This window comes from Misgurnus anguillicaudatus, chromosome 22, assembly GCF_027580225.2.
Source record: "Misgurnus anguillicaudatus chromosome 22, ASM2758022v2, whole genome shotgun sequence".
Taxonomy (NCBI): Eukaryota; Metazoa; Chordata; class Actinopteri; order Cypriniformes; family Cobitidae; genus Misgurnus; species Misgurnus anguillicaudatus.
The window spans coordinates 50,267,154-50,280,472 of record NC_073358.2 but is presented as its reverse complement, the minus strand read 5'-3'; the positions used below and the strand labels follow the sequence as shown (position 1 = coordinate 50,280,472).

Below are 13,319 nucleotides of genomic sequence, written 5' to 3'. Positions count from 1 at the left end.
AAAACATTTTTATTTGATTCAAGTTGCATAAGGAATCCATCATAAATGTGGCCTCATATAATTCCCTGCTAAAGTAAATACACAGCAGCATTTATCAGAAGATAAAGATGAGGAAATGAATGTTTATGACGGGATAAAGAAAACAGTTGTCATGAGATCACAACAAACAAAAATACAGCAATAACAATGGTTGCTATTATGTGATTATAAAGCAAAACATAATTTCTCTTTACTGTAAAGTTTTGTTATTATGAGCGCTCCCAGAGGGATAAAGATAAACAAGTATAATAAACATTTAAAATCCAGTCAAAGATGTTTAAAGCACACATCTAAACCAATTCCAATATAGCATTTATGAATCAAATATTTCACACCTTTGACACCCAACTAACCTAAAAGATAAAACACAGTAAAACCCTCCCTCATACCAAAATTATGTTGGAACATTATACCTTCCACCTTCTACTGAAAATTACACAGGAAAATATGTGTGCACAAGATCATCAAAATCAATACAGATGTAAGTTATAAGAAACTTAAAAAGTAACGTAAAATCAGATAATTAAAGGGTGTTTTCACACCTGTTGACTGATAACTTTGTTTCGGAAACCGGGGGTAAATAGCTACAATGTTGCAGTTTCATCTTGGTTCGGTTCACATTCACAAAGAAATTTTCCAAACAGACCAAACGGTGCATCTGTTTACTACAGGCATGCTTTGGTTTTGAATGGCATTGACTTGCTCAACAGAATTTGTTACCAATGAGCTATCAGGTATGTTCATGGTTAATAAAGCATTAAGACAGCCAGGTTCGTTTGGTCGAATTGCTTTCACATTAATAAATCGGGCCGGATGCGAGTGTGTTTACTTATGCCTAAACAAACCGAACCAAGGGAGAAAACGCTCTGAAACAAACGCTCAGGTATGAAAACACTCTTTAAATGATAAAAACAATATGTGACCCTGGAGCACAAAACCAGTCATAAGTAGCACGGGTTAATTTGTAGCATTAGCCAACAAAATTATATGGGTCAAAATTATTATAATTTTTTAATGCTTAAAATCATTGGGATATTAAGTTAAGATCAAGTTCCATGAAGATGTTTTGTACATTTTTACCATAAATATTTAAAAACTTTATTTGGATAACTTTAAATGCAATTTTCTCAATGTTTAGATTTTTGCATCCTCAGATTCCAGATATTCAAAGTTATATCTCAGCCAAATATTGTCCCATCCTAACAAACCAAACATCTGTGGAAAGCTCATTTAAAATTTGTATAAATCTCAATTTCAAAAAATTGACTGGTTTTGTGGTCCAGGGTCACATATCATGAGTAATTATGACTATGTAAATGATTAAATGAATATAAAGTATACCATATAATATAGATATTTGATTATGCAACAGAAAAGAATAAATGAAAGCCAATATAAATGTATTAAAACAAGTTTATGTGTAGTTTTTGAAAAACCAAATAAACGTTTCTGTTTTCTTGGCATGAGCCACAATAACAGTCACCCCTCAGATAAAATCCCTTACTCAATGCCTTATGTTTTAAGTAGAGATGTAAAAGGCTATGATTAGGCCTGCCAACATGTTGCTAGACATATTTTCTTAAATTGCAACACTGTTGGGGATTTTGTCTGGAGACAGATAACCATAAGGTATTGGTAATTTTTCATTTCGGCACTTGATGCGGTCTTCCACCTCACCTAGTTTCTCCTGGAAGGTCTTGATGGCTTCCTTCACTGGTTGCTCCGTGAAGTGCTTATATATTTTGTCTGTAACTAAGTACAGCTGGAGAAAAAGGTAAATGACAAAATTTGTGTTTAGAAGATATAAGCATTCCAAACTTACAGTCATGTGAACAAAAAAAATAAATCAAGACATTTTATGATGTCTACGCTTCAGCTTCACATCAAATTTTCAGTCCAACCAAATTCTAGACGCTGAAGCCCCCCCCAACCATATAAAGACACTGAAGCTGTGCCTACTAGTTTTTATATGGGGAATGGTGTAAGGAGCATATTCAAAATGATGATAAAATATAGATTCATCGCCCCTAGTGGAGACTTACACCTCTTCATGGGTCAATGTCAAGGAAAGAGATAAATAAATTTGTATCTACGTATTTCAATACCCCTAGAAGTGACAACTAGTTAGAATCATTTTAAATGTATGAGCCTTCATGCATTTTAAAACAATCTTGGTCTACATTCTTAGAAAGGATGTGTTAATTTTGTACACATCTTTTTGTGTTAAGCTTTTAACACATAATGTGTAATTTTGTGTTGATTTTGTGTTCAAATATAACACAAGTTGTGTTAAAGGGGGGGTTTAATGGTATTTCAAGCATTCTGACTTATTAACACTGTTATAGAGTTGTTTCCTCATGCTAAACGTAGGCAAAGTGTCAAAAATGCAGTTGGGCGTGTTTCAGAGTATTTCTGTGCCGAATGGACTTCGCCAGGGTTCGTACAAGTTTCGGCTAATTTTTTTCGATTACGGTTCTAACTGACGCTTCAGGGGTTTTCGATACGTATCACTTCTTTATATGGGCTTCCGCCGGAAAACTTCCCCCGGAAAACCCCGCCCAGCCGTCAGTCAGCGGGAGACGCTAGAGCTTGCTAACAGCTTATCACGCCACTCAGCTTTGTTTAATTTCAAAAGTCAACAATGGCACAACAAGAAGTGTGTTTTTGGATGTAAGGAGAAGACATCCAGCCTTATGGAAACAATGGATATAGTTTATTATCCGGATTAGCAGCGGAGTTTTCCGTGTGTGTTTGATGCGCTGGATTTTCAGAACCGGGTCATGACGAGTTACACGTGGTAAGTAAGACTTCTGTCTTATGTTGGAAATAGGCGCGTATATTATATAAATGACACGAACATGTAGTGAATCATAAGTTAAAACAGTGTTGTATAGTGTTGTATGACTCGTACTCGCTCCTCCCGTGTTATAACTCCTCCTTCTTCATTTTTTCGTACGTTATCGGAAAGATTCGGTAAAGCTAATCTTTATTTTATAAATCTGATTAAACTAAAGACTCTTCAGAGATATAAAGGATGTCATACTACTCCATAGGTACTCCAGATTAATATCAGAAATGCAGAAACAGCGTGTGTTACGTGAGCTTTAAAAGCAACCCAAAATGTGTTGATTCAATAATAACAGATGGGTTGATTCTGGGACAACGCGTTTCGTGTGTTTTCCCAGATTCAACATTAATGTGTTGTTTTTAACACATCCGTTCTAAGAGTGTAGTAACATGTTAATTCTTTATCAAAGTGATCTGGCATGTCCTGTGCAATTTGAAGTGGAAAATATATCAATTCAGATAACAAACCTCATTTCTCTGGAACTGACTAAGGGTCCAAACGATTCCTAGAACCACACGGGAACAATCAGAGTCAGGCAAAGTATCCATGATATATTTCAGATTCACTTGACCCTTCTGTTTGGGAGGCGGCTTGCGCATGCAGGAAGGACTGTTGGGGATCCAGCCATACCAGTCATACTGAAACACAACAGTTTACTCGCAGATGTTAGCTTATAGATATCATGCAGATTTTTACTGAGCCCTTTTTTTAAATGAACTGAAAGGGCCCTATTTTAACGATCTAAGCGCATTGTCTAAAGCGCACAGCGCAACGTCTAAATGGGTGGTCCAAAACCACTTTTGCTAATTTAACGATGGTAAAAATGGTTTGTGCACCGAGCGCATGGTCGAAAAGGGTTGGTCCTATTTTTTTAATGGGAGTATTTGGGGCGTAACGTGCAATAAACCAATGAGAGTCTTATCACTCATCCCCTTTAAAAGCCTGTTGCGCTGGCGCTATGTCTAATCCCTATTTAGATGACGGACTTTGTAAACTGAAAAAACTAAGCGGAGGAAGAAGATCCCCAGTTTAAGATTAATGTTAAATAATTGTGTTTTTTTCACTTTATTTGTAACAAACATGAGATAAAGAATTTACAAACGGCCCTCCGCAAGGTTCAGCACTTGGACAGCATCAGTTTTTTTAAGCATTACTTAAAAATGTTTCCTCATCTCACCACCAGAGTCATCATATAGGCCTATAATAAATCCGTGATGTAGCATTACAAAAAAAAGCATTTAAAAACAGATGCATTTGTTCAAAGCAAAGCATTTATTTACTTACCAGGCTACAGGTGAAGCAGCTCTTTGTCCCTTCTAACGTCTCATAATCGGTCCTCATTTATGTCCAAGAGACTCAATAATAATCTTTTACATTTAATCCTTTAATCTTTCATATTGAAAAGCGTTTTTGTGCTGCTGCGCATTCATGTACACTGAAAAAAAATGATTCATTGAATTTAATCAATTTTTTTAAAGGAACACGCCCACATTTTGGGAATTTAGCTTATTCACCGTATCCCCCAGAGTTAGATAAGTCCATACATACCTCTCTCATCTCCGTGCGTGCTGTAACTCTGTCTGACGCAGCCCCCGCTAGCTTAGCTTAGCACAAAGACTGGAAGTGGGTGGCTTTAGCTAGCATACTGCTCCCAATAAGTGACAAAATAACGCGATAATTTTCCTATTTATGTGTTGTGATTTGTATAGTCAAACCGTGTACAAATAACAAGGTGATATGAGACACAGCGATCTTTTAACAGTATACATACTGAGAACTATATTCTCTGAAGACGAAGCACTGCCGCATGGGCGGAGTGATCTGCTTGCAGCACACGAGAAGCCCCTGGTGAGGAGCAGAGAGTTCGGTCAGAATTGTGCAAATCACTCCGCCCATGCGGCAGTGCTTCGTCTTCAGAGAATATAGTTCTCAGTATGTATACTGTTAAAAGATCGCTGTGTCTCATATCACCTTGTTATTTGTACACGGTTTGACTATACAAATCACAACACATAAATAGGAAAATTATCGCGTTATTTTGTCACTTATTGGGAGCAGTATGCTAGCTAAAGCCACCCACTTCCAGTCTTTGTGCTAAGCTAAGCTAGCGGGGGCTGCGTCAGACAGAGTTACAGCACGCACGGAGATGAGAGAGGTATGTATGGACTTATCTAACTCTGGGGGATACGGTGAATAAGCTAAATTCCCAAAATGTGGGCGTGTTCCTTTAAGGTAAGTGGTTGCAATCAATTTATTTAAGCTACATTTAAACAAAAGTTTTATATTTAATTTTACTTTACTAATCTTTTTTGTTCAAATGTAGCTTAAATAAATTGATTGCAACCACTTACCTTAAAAAAATTTATTAAATTCAATGAATCATTTTTTTCAGTGTATGTGTTAAGCAAACCCGCGTTGTAGTTCCGTTTAGGCGCATATTTCTAATGCGCTCTTTAAATAACAAAAAACATATTGCGCCATTGACTTTAGACTTTAGAGCAGGTTTTTGTTGGTCAATGGCGTAGTCTATTTTAGTTGCCTCAAAATAACAACGTGCCAACAATGCGCCTGGTGCAAAAGGGGCCGCAAATGCATTTGCTATTTAAACAACGAAGCGCTAAACGTGAAAATTATAATTGCGCAGGGTGGAAACTAGCAAAAGACACTTGCGTCGTGCATTGCGCTGCATTGCTCCGGATCTAAGATAGAGCCCAAAGTGTGTTATCTCACCTGCCCAAAGTTGACAGCAGCATGCTGTGCTGAACCTGTGAATATCACAGCGGTCAGGTACTTGATTAGCTCCGCTTGAGTTTTCAGAGACTGTGGAAACTCTGTAAAACAATGGCAATATGAATTTATCTTGTGTACATTTATAGCTGATTTTATAAACACAAACATGCATGCAGAATGGACAAGAATACGAACGAACACGCATGCTTGCACCGTGATATTCTGCCAATGCTAAATCTGCACTGACTCACCTTTACGTTTCCGCAAGCCGTTGTGAACGTCCTCAACAAATGCTTGAATCTCTACATCTTTTTTAACAGCCTCATCGCTGTCATAGTAGATTTTGACCAGATCAGTAATAAAACTACAGGAACAACAATAAGATGACGAATTAAAACAAAACAAAAGTCTTGATGCCAAACACATTTTCTGGGGTATATTTGGGTTAATTCATACATTTGCAATATAGTAAAGCATCTGAAGTGTTTTTACTTTACCACCTACCTCTTTATTGCCTCCCAGATCCTCATACCATCATCTCTATAATAGTACTTAGGTGCATCTTCCATTCCTCGAGCTCTTATTTCCTCAGGGAAACACAGGGACTTGTAGTTTAAAGCCTTCATGGCTCTTTTCATTAAGGTATTAATCCCATCTGCACTTATGCTGCTAATCTGGATACAGATAATTCAGTTAATATTTGCCTTAATGTTTTCAGAAATTAACTAGACAATAACCACACAGTTGCCTAGGGTATAGTTATACGTCTGTTTTTGTGTTTATAGAAAATAACATAGCAAACACCAACTAACTAAATAAATTGGCTATACTTGCATGCAACAAGTTTGTAATCAGATTAACAACTCAAAAGCCTTCATGTAAATGCCTTAATCAAACAAAACAGAAGCAAACAAAAAGACAGAAAGTCAGGTAATACTCAGTCCTGTGTCGATATATTGATTTGCTAAAACCGCGTGCATCCTTAAATCTATATCAAGGACAGAAGTTATGGCTTGCCAGACAAAGACAATGGAATCACGTATAGGGGTGGGCGATATGACCAAAATCTTATATCACGATAGGATTCATTTTATATACACAGTTCTTTCTGGGTCTCGAATCTGACTGGCTAAGAGCCCTTCTCAGACGTGAGATATTCTACTGATAACACAACAGTTATTGCCATTTAACATAATATTGTTATTGTTTTGGCGCGAGGTAATAGTTAGCACTTTTTTGGACTTGAAGGTCGTGGACCCCGTAACATTACATTTAATCAACTAAAAGATCTAAATCATTTTCTAAAATATCCAAAAATGTGTTTGTCGAAAATACGATGGACATATGCAACTCGGACAGCTTGGGGGTGAGTAAATCATGGGTTTAATATCATTTTTTGGCCGAACTATCCCTTTAACTGACAATTTTTTTACAAAGTTGTCTCCGACGATGACATGTTTGTCCGGTGGCAGCTACCGTAGCTTCTTCTCCCAAAAAGCAAGGGGTGAACAGTGTACTAAACCATTGGTTGCAATTCACAACCTCACCACTAGATGCAAATAAAATTCACACACTGCACCTTTAAAAACAACACATTAGTGTTGATTCTGGGAGAACACACTAAATGCATTGTCCCAGAATCCACCCATATCTGTGTTATTATAGAAACAACACATTTTAAGTTACTTTTAACACAACTTGTGTTTTATTTTAACACAAAATCAACACAAAATGACACATAATGGGTTAAAATTACACATAATGTGGTAAAAGCTTAATGCACAAAGATATGTAAAAAATTAACATATCTTTTCTAAGAGTGTATACAGTATATTCAATTAGGTGGAAAGCTACATGTACCTTTCTGTAGATCCCATTTTCTTCATGGATGAGTTTGTCACGGGCCTCTGCATTGATTGCCATTGTGAACCGGACATGAGGTATCAGTAACTGTAAGATACAAACAATTATATATAAAATGTGTAAAAAGTAATTCCTTTTTGAATGAGAACTACTGCATCTCCTAGGACAGGGGCTTCAAACTGTGGGTCTGGACCACTGATCTATATAAATGACTGGATTGCGCATGACGTCACAATTGTGACGCCGCGATGCCATATTAGTATGCCCAAACATTCGATTAAATCAATGGATGTTATCAGATTTGAATGATAAAACACTGCTTCACCAGTCTCTGTTTTTATATCTAAAGTCCCCTTGTACATTATTACAATGCAAAGGTCCTAAGCATGTACATAGTTATTTATTTCAAGTTGTACATTTTAATGTTTAAGTTAATTATTATACATTCATCTTTATTACATTAGCAAACCAATCAGATAAGTGGACAGACGTGCTTTTTCTGGAAAGAAAATGCTTTAAGTATCATATTTGCATGCAATCATTTGCTTGTTTTGTAATTATGTTATGTTATATATTATTGTTATTGTTCATACAGAAATGTGTTAACAATGTTAATAGCATGTATTTTGAAACAGTTAACCTTCTAAAAGATGGTTAAACTAACATTTCATTCTGCGAATACAAAAGGGCATGACGGTTTGTGAAAAGGCATGTAACTTGTACACAGGGTGGACCGTAGAGAGCTGTCTGTACATGGCTATTTCAAAAACCTCTGATATCAGATGTGTCTTGAAAAGATGTGTGGACAGCTCATGTAGATTAAAGTCGGAAGATTTCACCCACATCTTGGCAAGCATCCAATCGTAGTCATTATCAGTTGGGAGAAAGATTGGGCTCGTTTTTCCTGGTGTTTGACTGAGCTGTTTGAGACAAGCAGACATTTTGGTCAAACAACAAACAATTACATCTATGAGTAAATTCACAGTAAAATCACTTCAATTTTTTGCTAAATTTATGTTTTTAGTTGACACTGATTCTTTATGGGACACTTACTTGAATGGCAATTGGCACGATTTGGTCCAGTCTGTTTTTGTACAGTAGGCAGATGGGTGCAGTCAAATAGTATTGCCATTTGTCTGTCTTATTGGCTTCCAGATAATTCAAGATTTCATAATCTGCTATGTAGATGTTTCCTGCCTGTAAACGTAGTGTTTTTTATTTCACACAACAAATGTAACAGTGAACAGAGTCATTTACTAAATTATGTTAAAGGAATATTCCATTTTCTTAAAAGAAAAATCCAGATAATTTACTCACCACAATGTCATCCAAAATGTTGATGTCTTTCTTTGTTCAGTCCAGAAGAAATTATGTTTTTTGAGGAAAACATTGCAGGATTTTTCTCATTTTAATGGACTTTAATAGACACCAACAATTAATACTTAACTCAACACGTTTTTTCAACGGAGTTTTAAAGGACTATAAACGATCCCAAACGAGGCATAAGGGTCTTATCTAACAAAACGATTGTCATTTTTGACAAGAAAAATAACAAATATACACTTTTAAAGCACAACTTTTCGTTTAGGTCCGATCCAGCGCGACCTCACGTAAATGCGTAGTGACGTAGGGAGGTCACGTGTTACATATATAAAACGCACATTTGCGGACCATTTTAAACAATAAACTGACACAAAGACATTAATTAGTATCAGTTGACATACAACAACGTAGGAACGGTCCTCTTTCACCACACATGTAAACACTGGGGCGGAGTTTTGCGTTCGTCCTCTGTGACCTCTTGACGTGATGACGTATTGCGTCGGGTCACGCTAGCGCATTACGACCGGATCTAAACGAGAAGTTGTGCTTTAAAAGTGTATATTTGGCCATTAAATAAGAGAAGAAGAAGAAGAAAAGTGTATATTTGTTATTTTTCTTGTCAAAAATGACAATCGTTTCGCTAGATAAGACCCTTATGCCTCGTTTGGGATTGTTTGTAGTCCTTTGAAACTTTGTTGAAAAGGAGCTGTTGCGTGTTGAGTTGAGTGTTGATTGTTGGTGTCTATTGAAGTCCATTAAAATGAGAAAAATCCTGCAATGTTTTCCTCAAAAAACATAATTTCTTCTCGACTGAACAAAGAAAGACATCAACATTTTGGATGACATGGTGGTGAGTAAATTATCTGGATTTTTTTTTAAGAAAATGGAATATTCCTTTATGGACGTCACACTACATCAAGCAAGTTTTGGATTAGATAACTGACCAGCTAGTGATTTATGGGTTAATGTTTCTCACCTCTATTTCCTCTTCTAGTGTGAGACCTCTCTGCAGAGAGCCCTTCACCATCTCATGTGTGACTGGAAATTTGTCTGGAAGTTTCTTGCATTTCCTGATCATCACAGGATTGCAACCATTCAAGAACTGATAGCCAAACATGTAATCCGTATTCCAGTCATGTATCACGTTCTCTAGTGCAGAAAATTAAAACTGTCAAAGGCTTTACAGGTGTAAAAAATGCCCTCATATTGTTAGTTTCCCACAACAATTGTGTACAGATGAAAAAAGAAACAATTCAAACCTAGAGGAGTGTCCTTGGTGTCATATCTTCTAAGTAACTGTGCGAAATCTTCTAGATTTTTCCAGGACTGAAACACACTTCTACAAGAGTCCCGGAATAATTCTACACCCCTGAAACGGAATGAATACACAAATTTGTTTCAGAGTTTTCCTGGTTCATGTCTATAATTATAAAGAAACATTATTAAAAATCAATGACTATAGCCATGCCAGATTCCCCAAACTTACACTGACACGACATTCCAAGTAAAGTCAGATTTTTTTTCTTTATCAAACCTGACCTCTGAAGGAAGTTTATCCCTGGTCATTCCCAGAGGGAAGTTCGTTCTCCAATCCTTCCAACTTTAACAAGAAAAATGACATTATTTACTGTTCCTGTATAATTACACCAATAAAGTTGAGGTGTTACATAGATTTATTTAGTTAGTTCATATAGCCAAGTTTAATTAAAATATTTATAAATAAGGTGTTTGTTGGTTGCCTTGCTTTTCTCTTTAACATACAAATACCAACTAGTCAATCAATCAATAAAATCTTGGCTTGGTTTCACAGACAGGGCCTTGGGTAGGCCTAAAGTAGGATATTTAAGTAGTTTTTATAAAAAGGCCATAGAAAAAACTAACATTACTGGTGTGTATCTTGAGACAAAACTATGACATTAAAGGGTAAACACTAAACAACATTTTTTGAGATGATAACAGAGGTGCTTGTGTTGGACATAGTGATGTTACGTTCGTGAACGAATCGTTCTTTTTTAACGTATCTTTTAGGTGAGCGAATCGTTCTCGTTGTCGCCATCCATTGACTCATATTTCTCGTTCACTGAAATTTCCCTCCCTTCTTGAGGAGCACGGAGAAATGAAGCGCGGCTTTCTTTCTGCCTTCAAAGAGTGACAAAAGTACGAGCCAATGGCAATCGAGTATACGTTGTGGCCAAGCATATAATTGGCTCAACGTACTGAATGAATTCGCCCTTCACTGACCGAGCCGCTGTTTTGAGTCTGAACGAACTGATAATAAACAAGTCACCTAAATGAACGAAAATTTTCATCACTAGTTGGACATCAATGAAGACAATGTTAGCATCCGTTAATTTTAACATAAGGAGAAAACTATGTAATTTTGAGCTTTTTTAGCTCTTTTTCACATGTGATCACACGGGTTTCACATGTGTTTGATCTGATGCAAGTTCAACCCCTATACTGTGTTAGGTGCTTAATTGTCTCTATGATTGCAAATCTAACAAATTCTTAATTGCACTATATCTTATCATTTGTTCAATAAAAACATTGCATATCACTCCCAAAACAATTTATCTGCTTATTTATTGCTATACAGTTAATTGTAATATTTACTTTTTACTCTCGGTACTTACTGTAAGTACGTTTTAAATTAGATACATTGGTACTTTTACTAAAGTGATGTTTGAATTGATGACTTTCTTTTACTGGAGTCATTCTTTATTTAGGTAGGCCTATATATACTTTTACTCGAGTATAACCTTTCAGTACTTTTACCACCCCTACATTTAGGCTCAAGACTTGTATGTGAAACAGGCAATTATATTTTATATTTAAAATGATAATAAAATTGATATTAATTGATAGTGAAGACACATAGAAAATATTTTTAATAAATGCTGTTATTTAAACCTTTTTATTTAAATTCTGAAAATATCAAATATTGTTTTCAACTTTTACTGTATAATATGTCAGCATATTAAAGTGTTTCCCTCCACCGCCACTTTCAGAGTGTGCTAGTAGCAGCTAGGAGGCTGCTCAGGTTGCAACAACAGTACAATTTGTCCAGTTAAAAGTTGTTCTATCACTGAAATAATTTTACAGACATTATTTAAAGGTCAAAAAACTACATAGTGTTGCTTTAAAATAAACTGTATAAATGCAGGAAAAAAAGGACATCAAATGAACATTCAAACCTGAATGTTGTCCTTCTAGATTCCAGTTCTTTTTTTCTTTGTTTTTGAAGGAATTGGGCGTCATCCTGAGGCAGTCGAGCTAAGTGAACACACAAAGAAATACTTACACACACAAAAACCTTTATTAACAACTCGATATTGAACAAAGAGTCTGTACATACCACTGCCCTCTCTAATAATCACTTCTTTTCCATCTAACCAGCGATGACATGGGAACTCAAAGCACTTTCCAGAGGGAGTTTTCACTTTGATATCCCAACAATACCACTGAGATTTTTCATTTTCAAGTTTCACCAGGACAATGTTTCCAAGGGTCTTTTCCGATGTGATGTCAATGGTGACATCCTGTAATGAAATGTTTTTGTTTGAGAAATGTTATTGTCATATCTCAGAAGCACTGTTTTCTTTTCTGTATCCTAAGTTTTAAAGAAAAGTAAACATGCTTACAACATGAGAAATTAGTAACAAAACAGATATTATGTGCACAATGCACTCAATTCTTATCTCAAATTAGGTCATATGTCCTTTCTAATTTTAACAACTCACGTTTTCTGAGGTTCTTTGTCCTGTGGAAATTTGTAAAATTATGTGTTTTATGTGTTTTAATGGCTAAATGACCAGCATCCTGATACAAAACAATAAGTTTAAAGTGCACGCTCTGGACGTCCATCACTCACAGCCTCGGATTGGAGTCAACATGGCGGCAGGCTGAATAAGGTGCATTCCAGGTTGAAGGGGCATTGTAACGGAAGGCAATTTTACCAAATTTTGAATTTACAGCATAGTAAAAAAATGCTACTTTTTGAATTAAGATTGTATCTTTTGTTTTCTACCAAAGAGAAAACTGATAGAAGGCAACAATCCTATCACTGCCTTATAAAATAAAAATAAGCCAGTGATGCTGTCTACAAATTGAGAGTGAAGGCCAACGTGATAAACTGTACAAAATGATTTGTAGAATAATCGGCTTTAGTAACAAAGCATAAAGCAGAATGGTAAATAAAATCCAGCGAGCATAAAACAGACTTTGCTGTCTGCATGTACAGAATGCCTATAACCGATAAAAAGGTAGCAGCAAAAAGTTAATTTTTTACTTTTAAATTAAAACAAGCCTTATCTATATGAGGTTTAAATGTGAGCTTTTCATCGAATAAGAATTTTCTAGTCATATAGAGTGATCATTTGAGGCAAATCCTGTACATTGCTGGAGTAAGTGAATAACATACATTTTGTAAAAAAAAAATTAGTAATTGTAGAACTGTGAAAGGATCCTGCAATTTCTCATATGGAGCTCTAGACGTAGTACATTTAGTGGCTAAATA

The 13,319-nt window shown here is 36.0% G+C and overlaps 1 protein-coding gene across 1 annotated transcript in view; it reads right to left on the bottom strand.

Moving 5' to 3' along the window:
- LOC129439605 (polyunsaturated fatty acid 5-lipoxygenase-like) overlaps window positions 1-13,319 on the bottom strand; it is a 260,317-nt gene continuing 246,998 nt past the window's right edge. The window contains exons 8-16 of the mRNA XM_073860802.1: window positions 9,780-9,952; window positions 8,534-8,677; window positions 8,193-8,400; window positions 7,478-7,563; window positions 6,122-6,291; window positions 5,897-5,981; window positions 5,618-5,746; window positions 3,355-3,525; window positions 1-1,801 (exon numbers count right to left, since the gene is read on the bottom strand). Coding sequence (XP_073716903.1) covers window positions 1,619-1,801; window positions 3,355-3,525; window positions 5,618-5,746; window positions 5,897-5,981; window positions 6,122-6,291; window positions 7,478-7,563; window positions 8,193-8,400; window positions 8,534-8,677; window positions 9,780-9,952 — 1,349 coding nt within the window. The 3' untranslated portion in view covers window positions 1-1,618. The remainder of the gene's footprint in view (window positions 1,802-3,354; window positions 3,526-5,617; window positions 5,747-5,896; window positions 5,982-6,121; window positions 6,292-7,477; window positions 7,564-8,192; window positions 8,401-8,533; window positions 8,678-9,779; window positions 9,953-13,319) is intronic.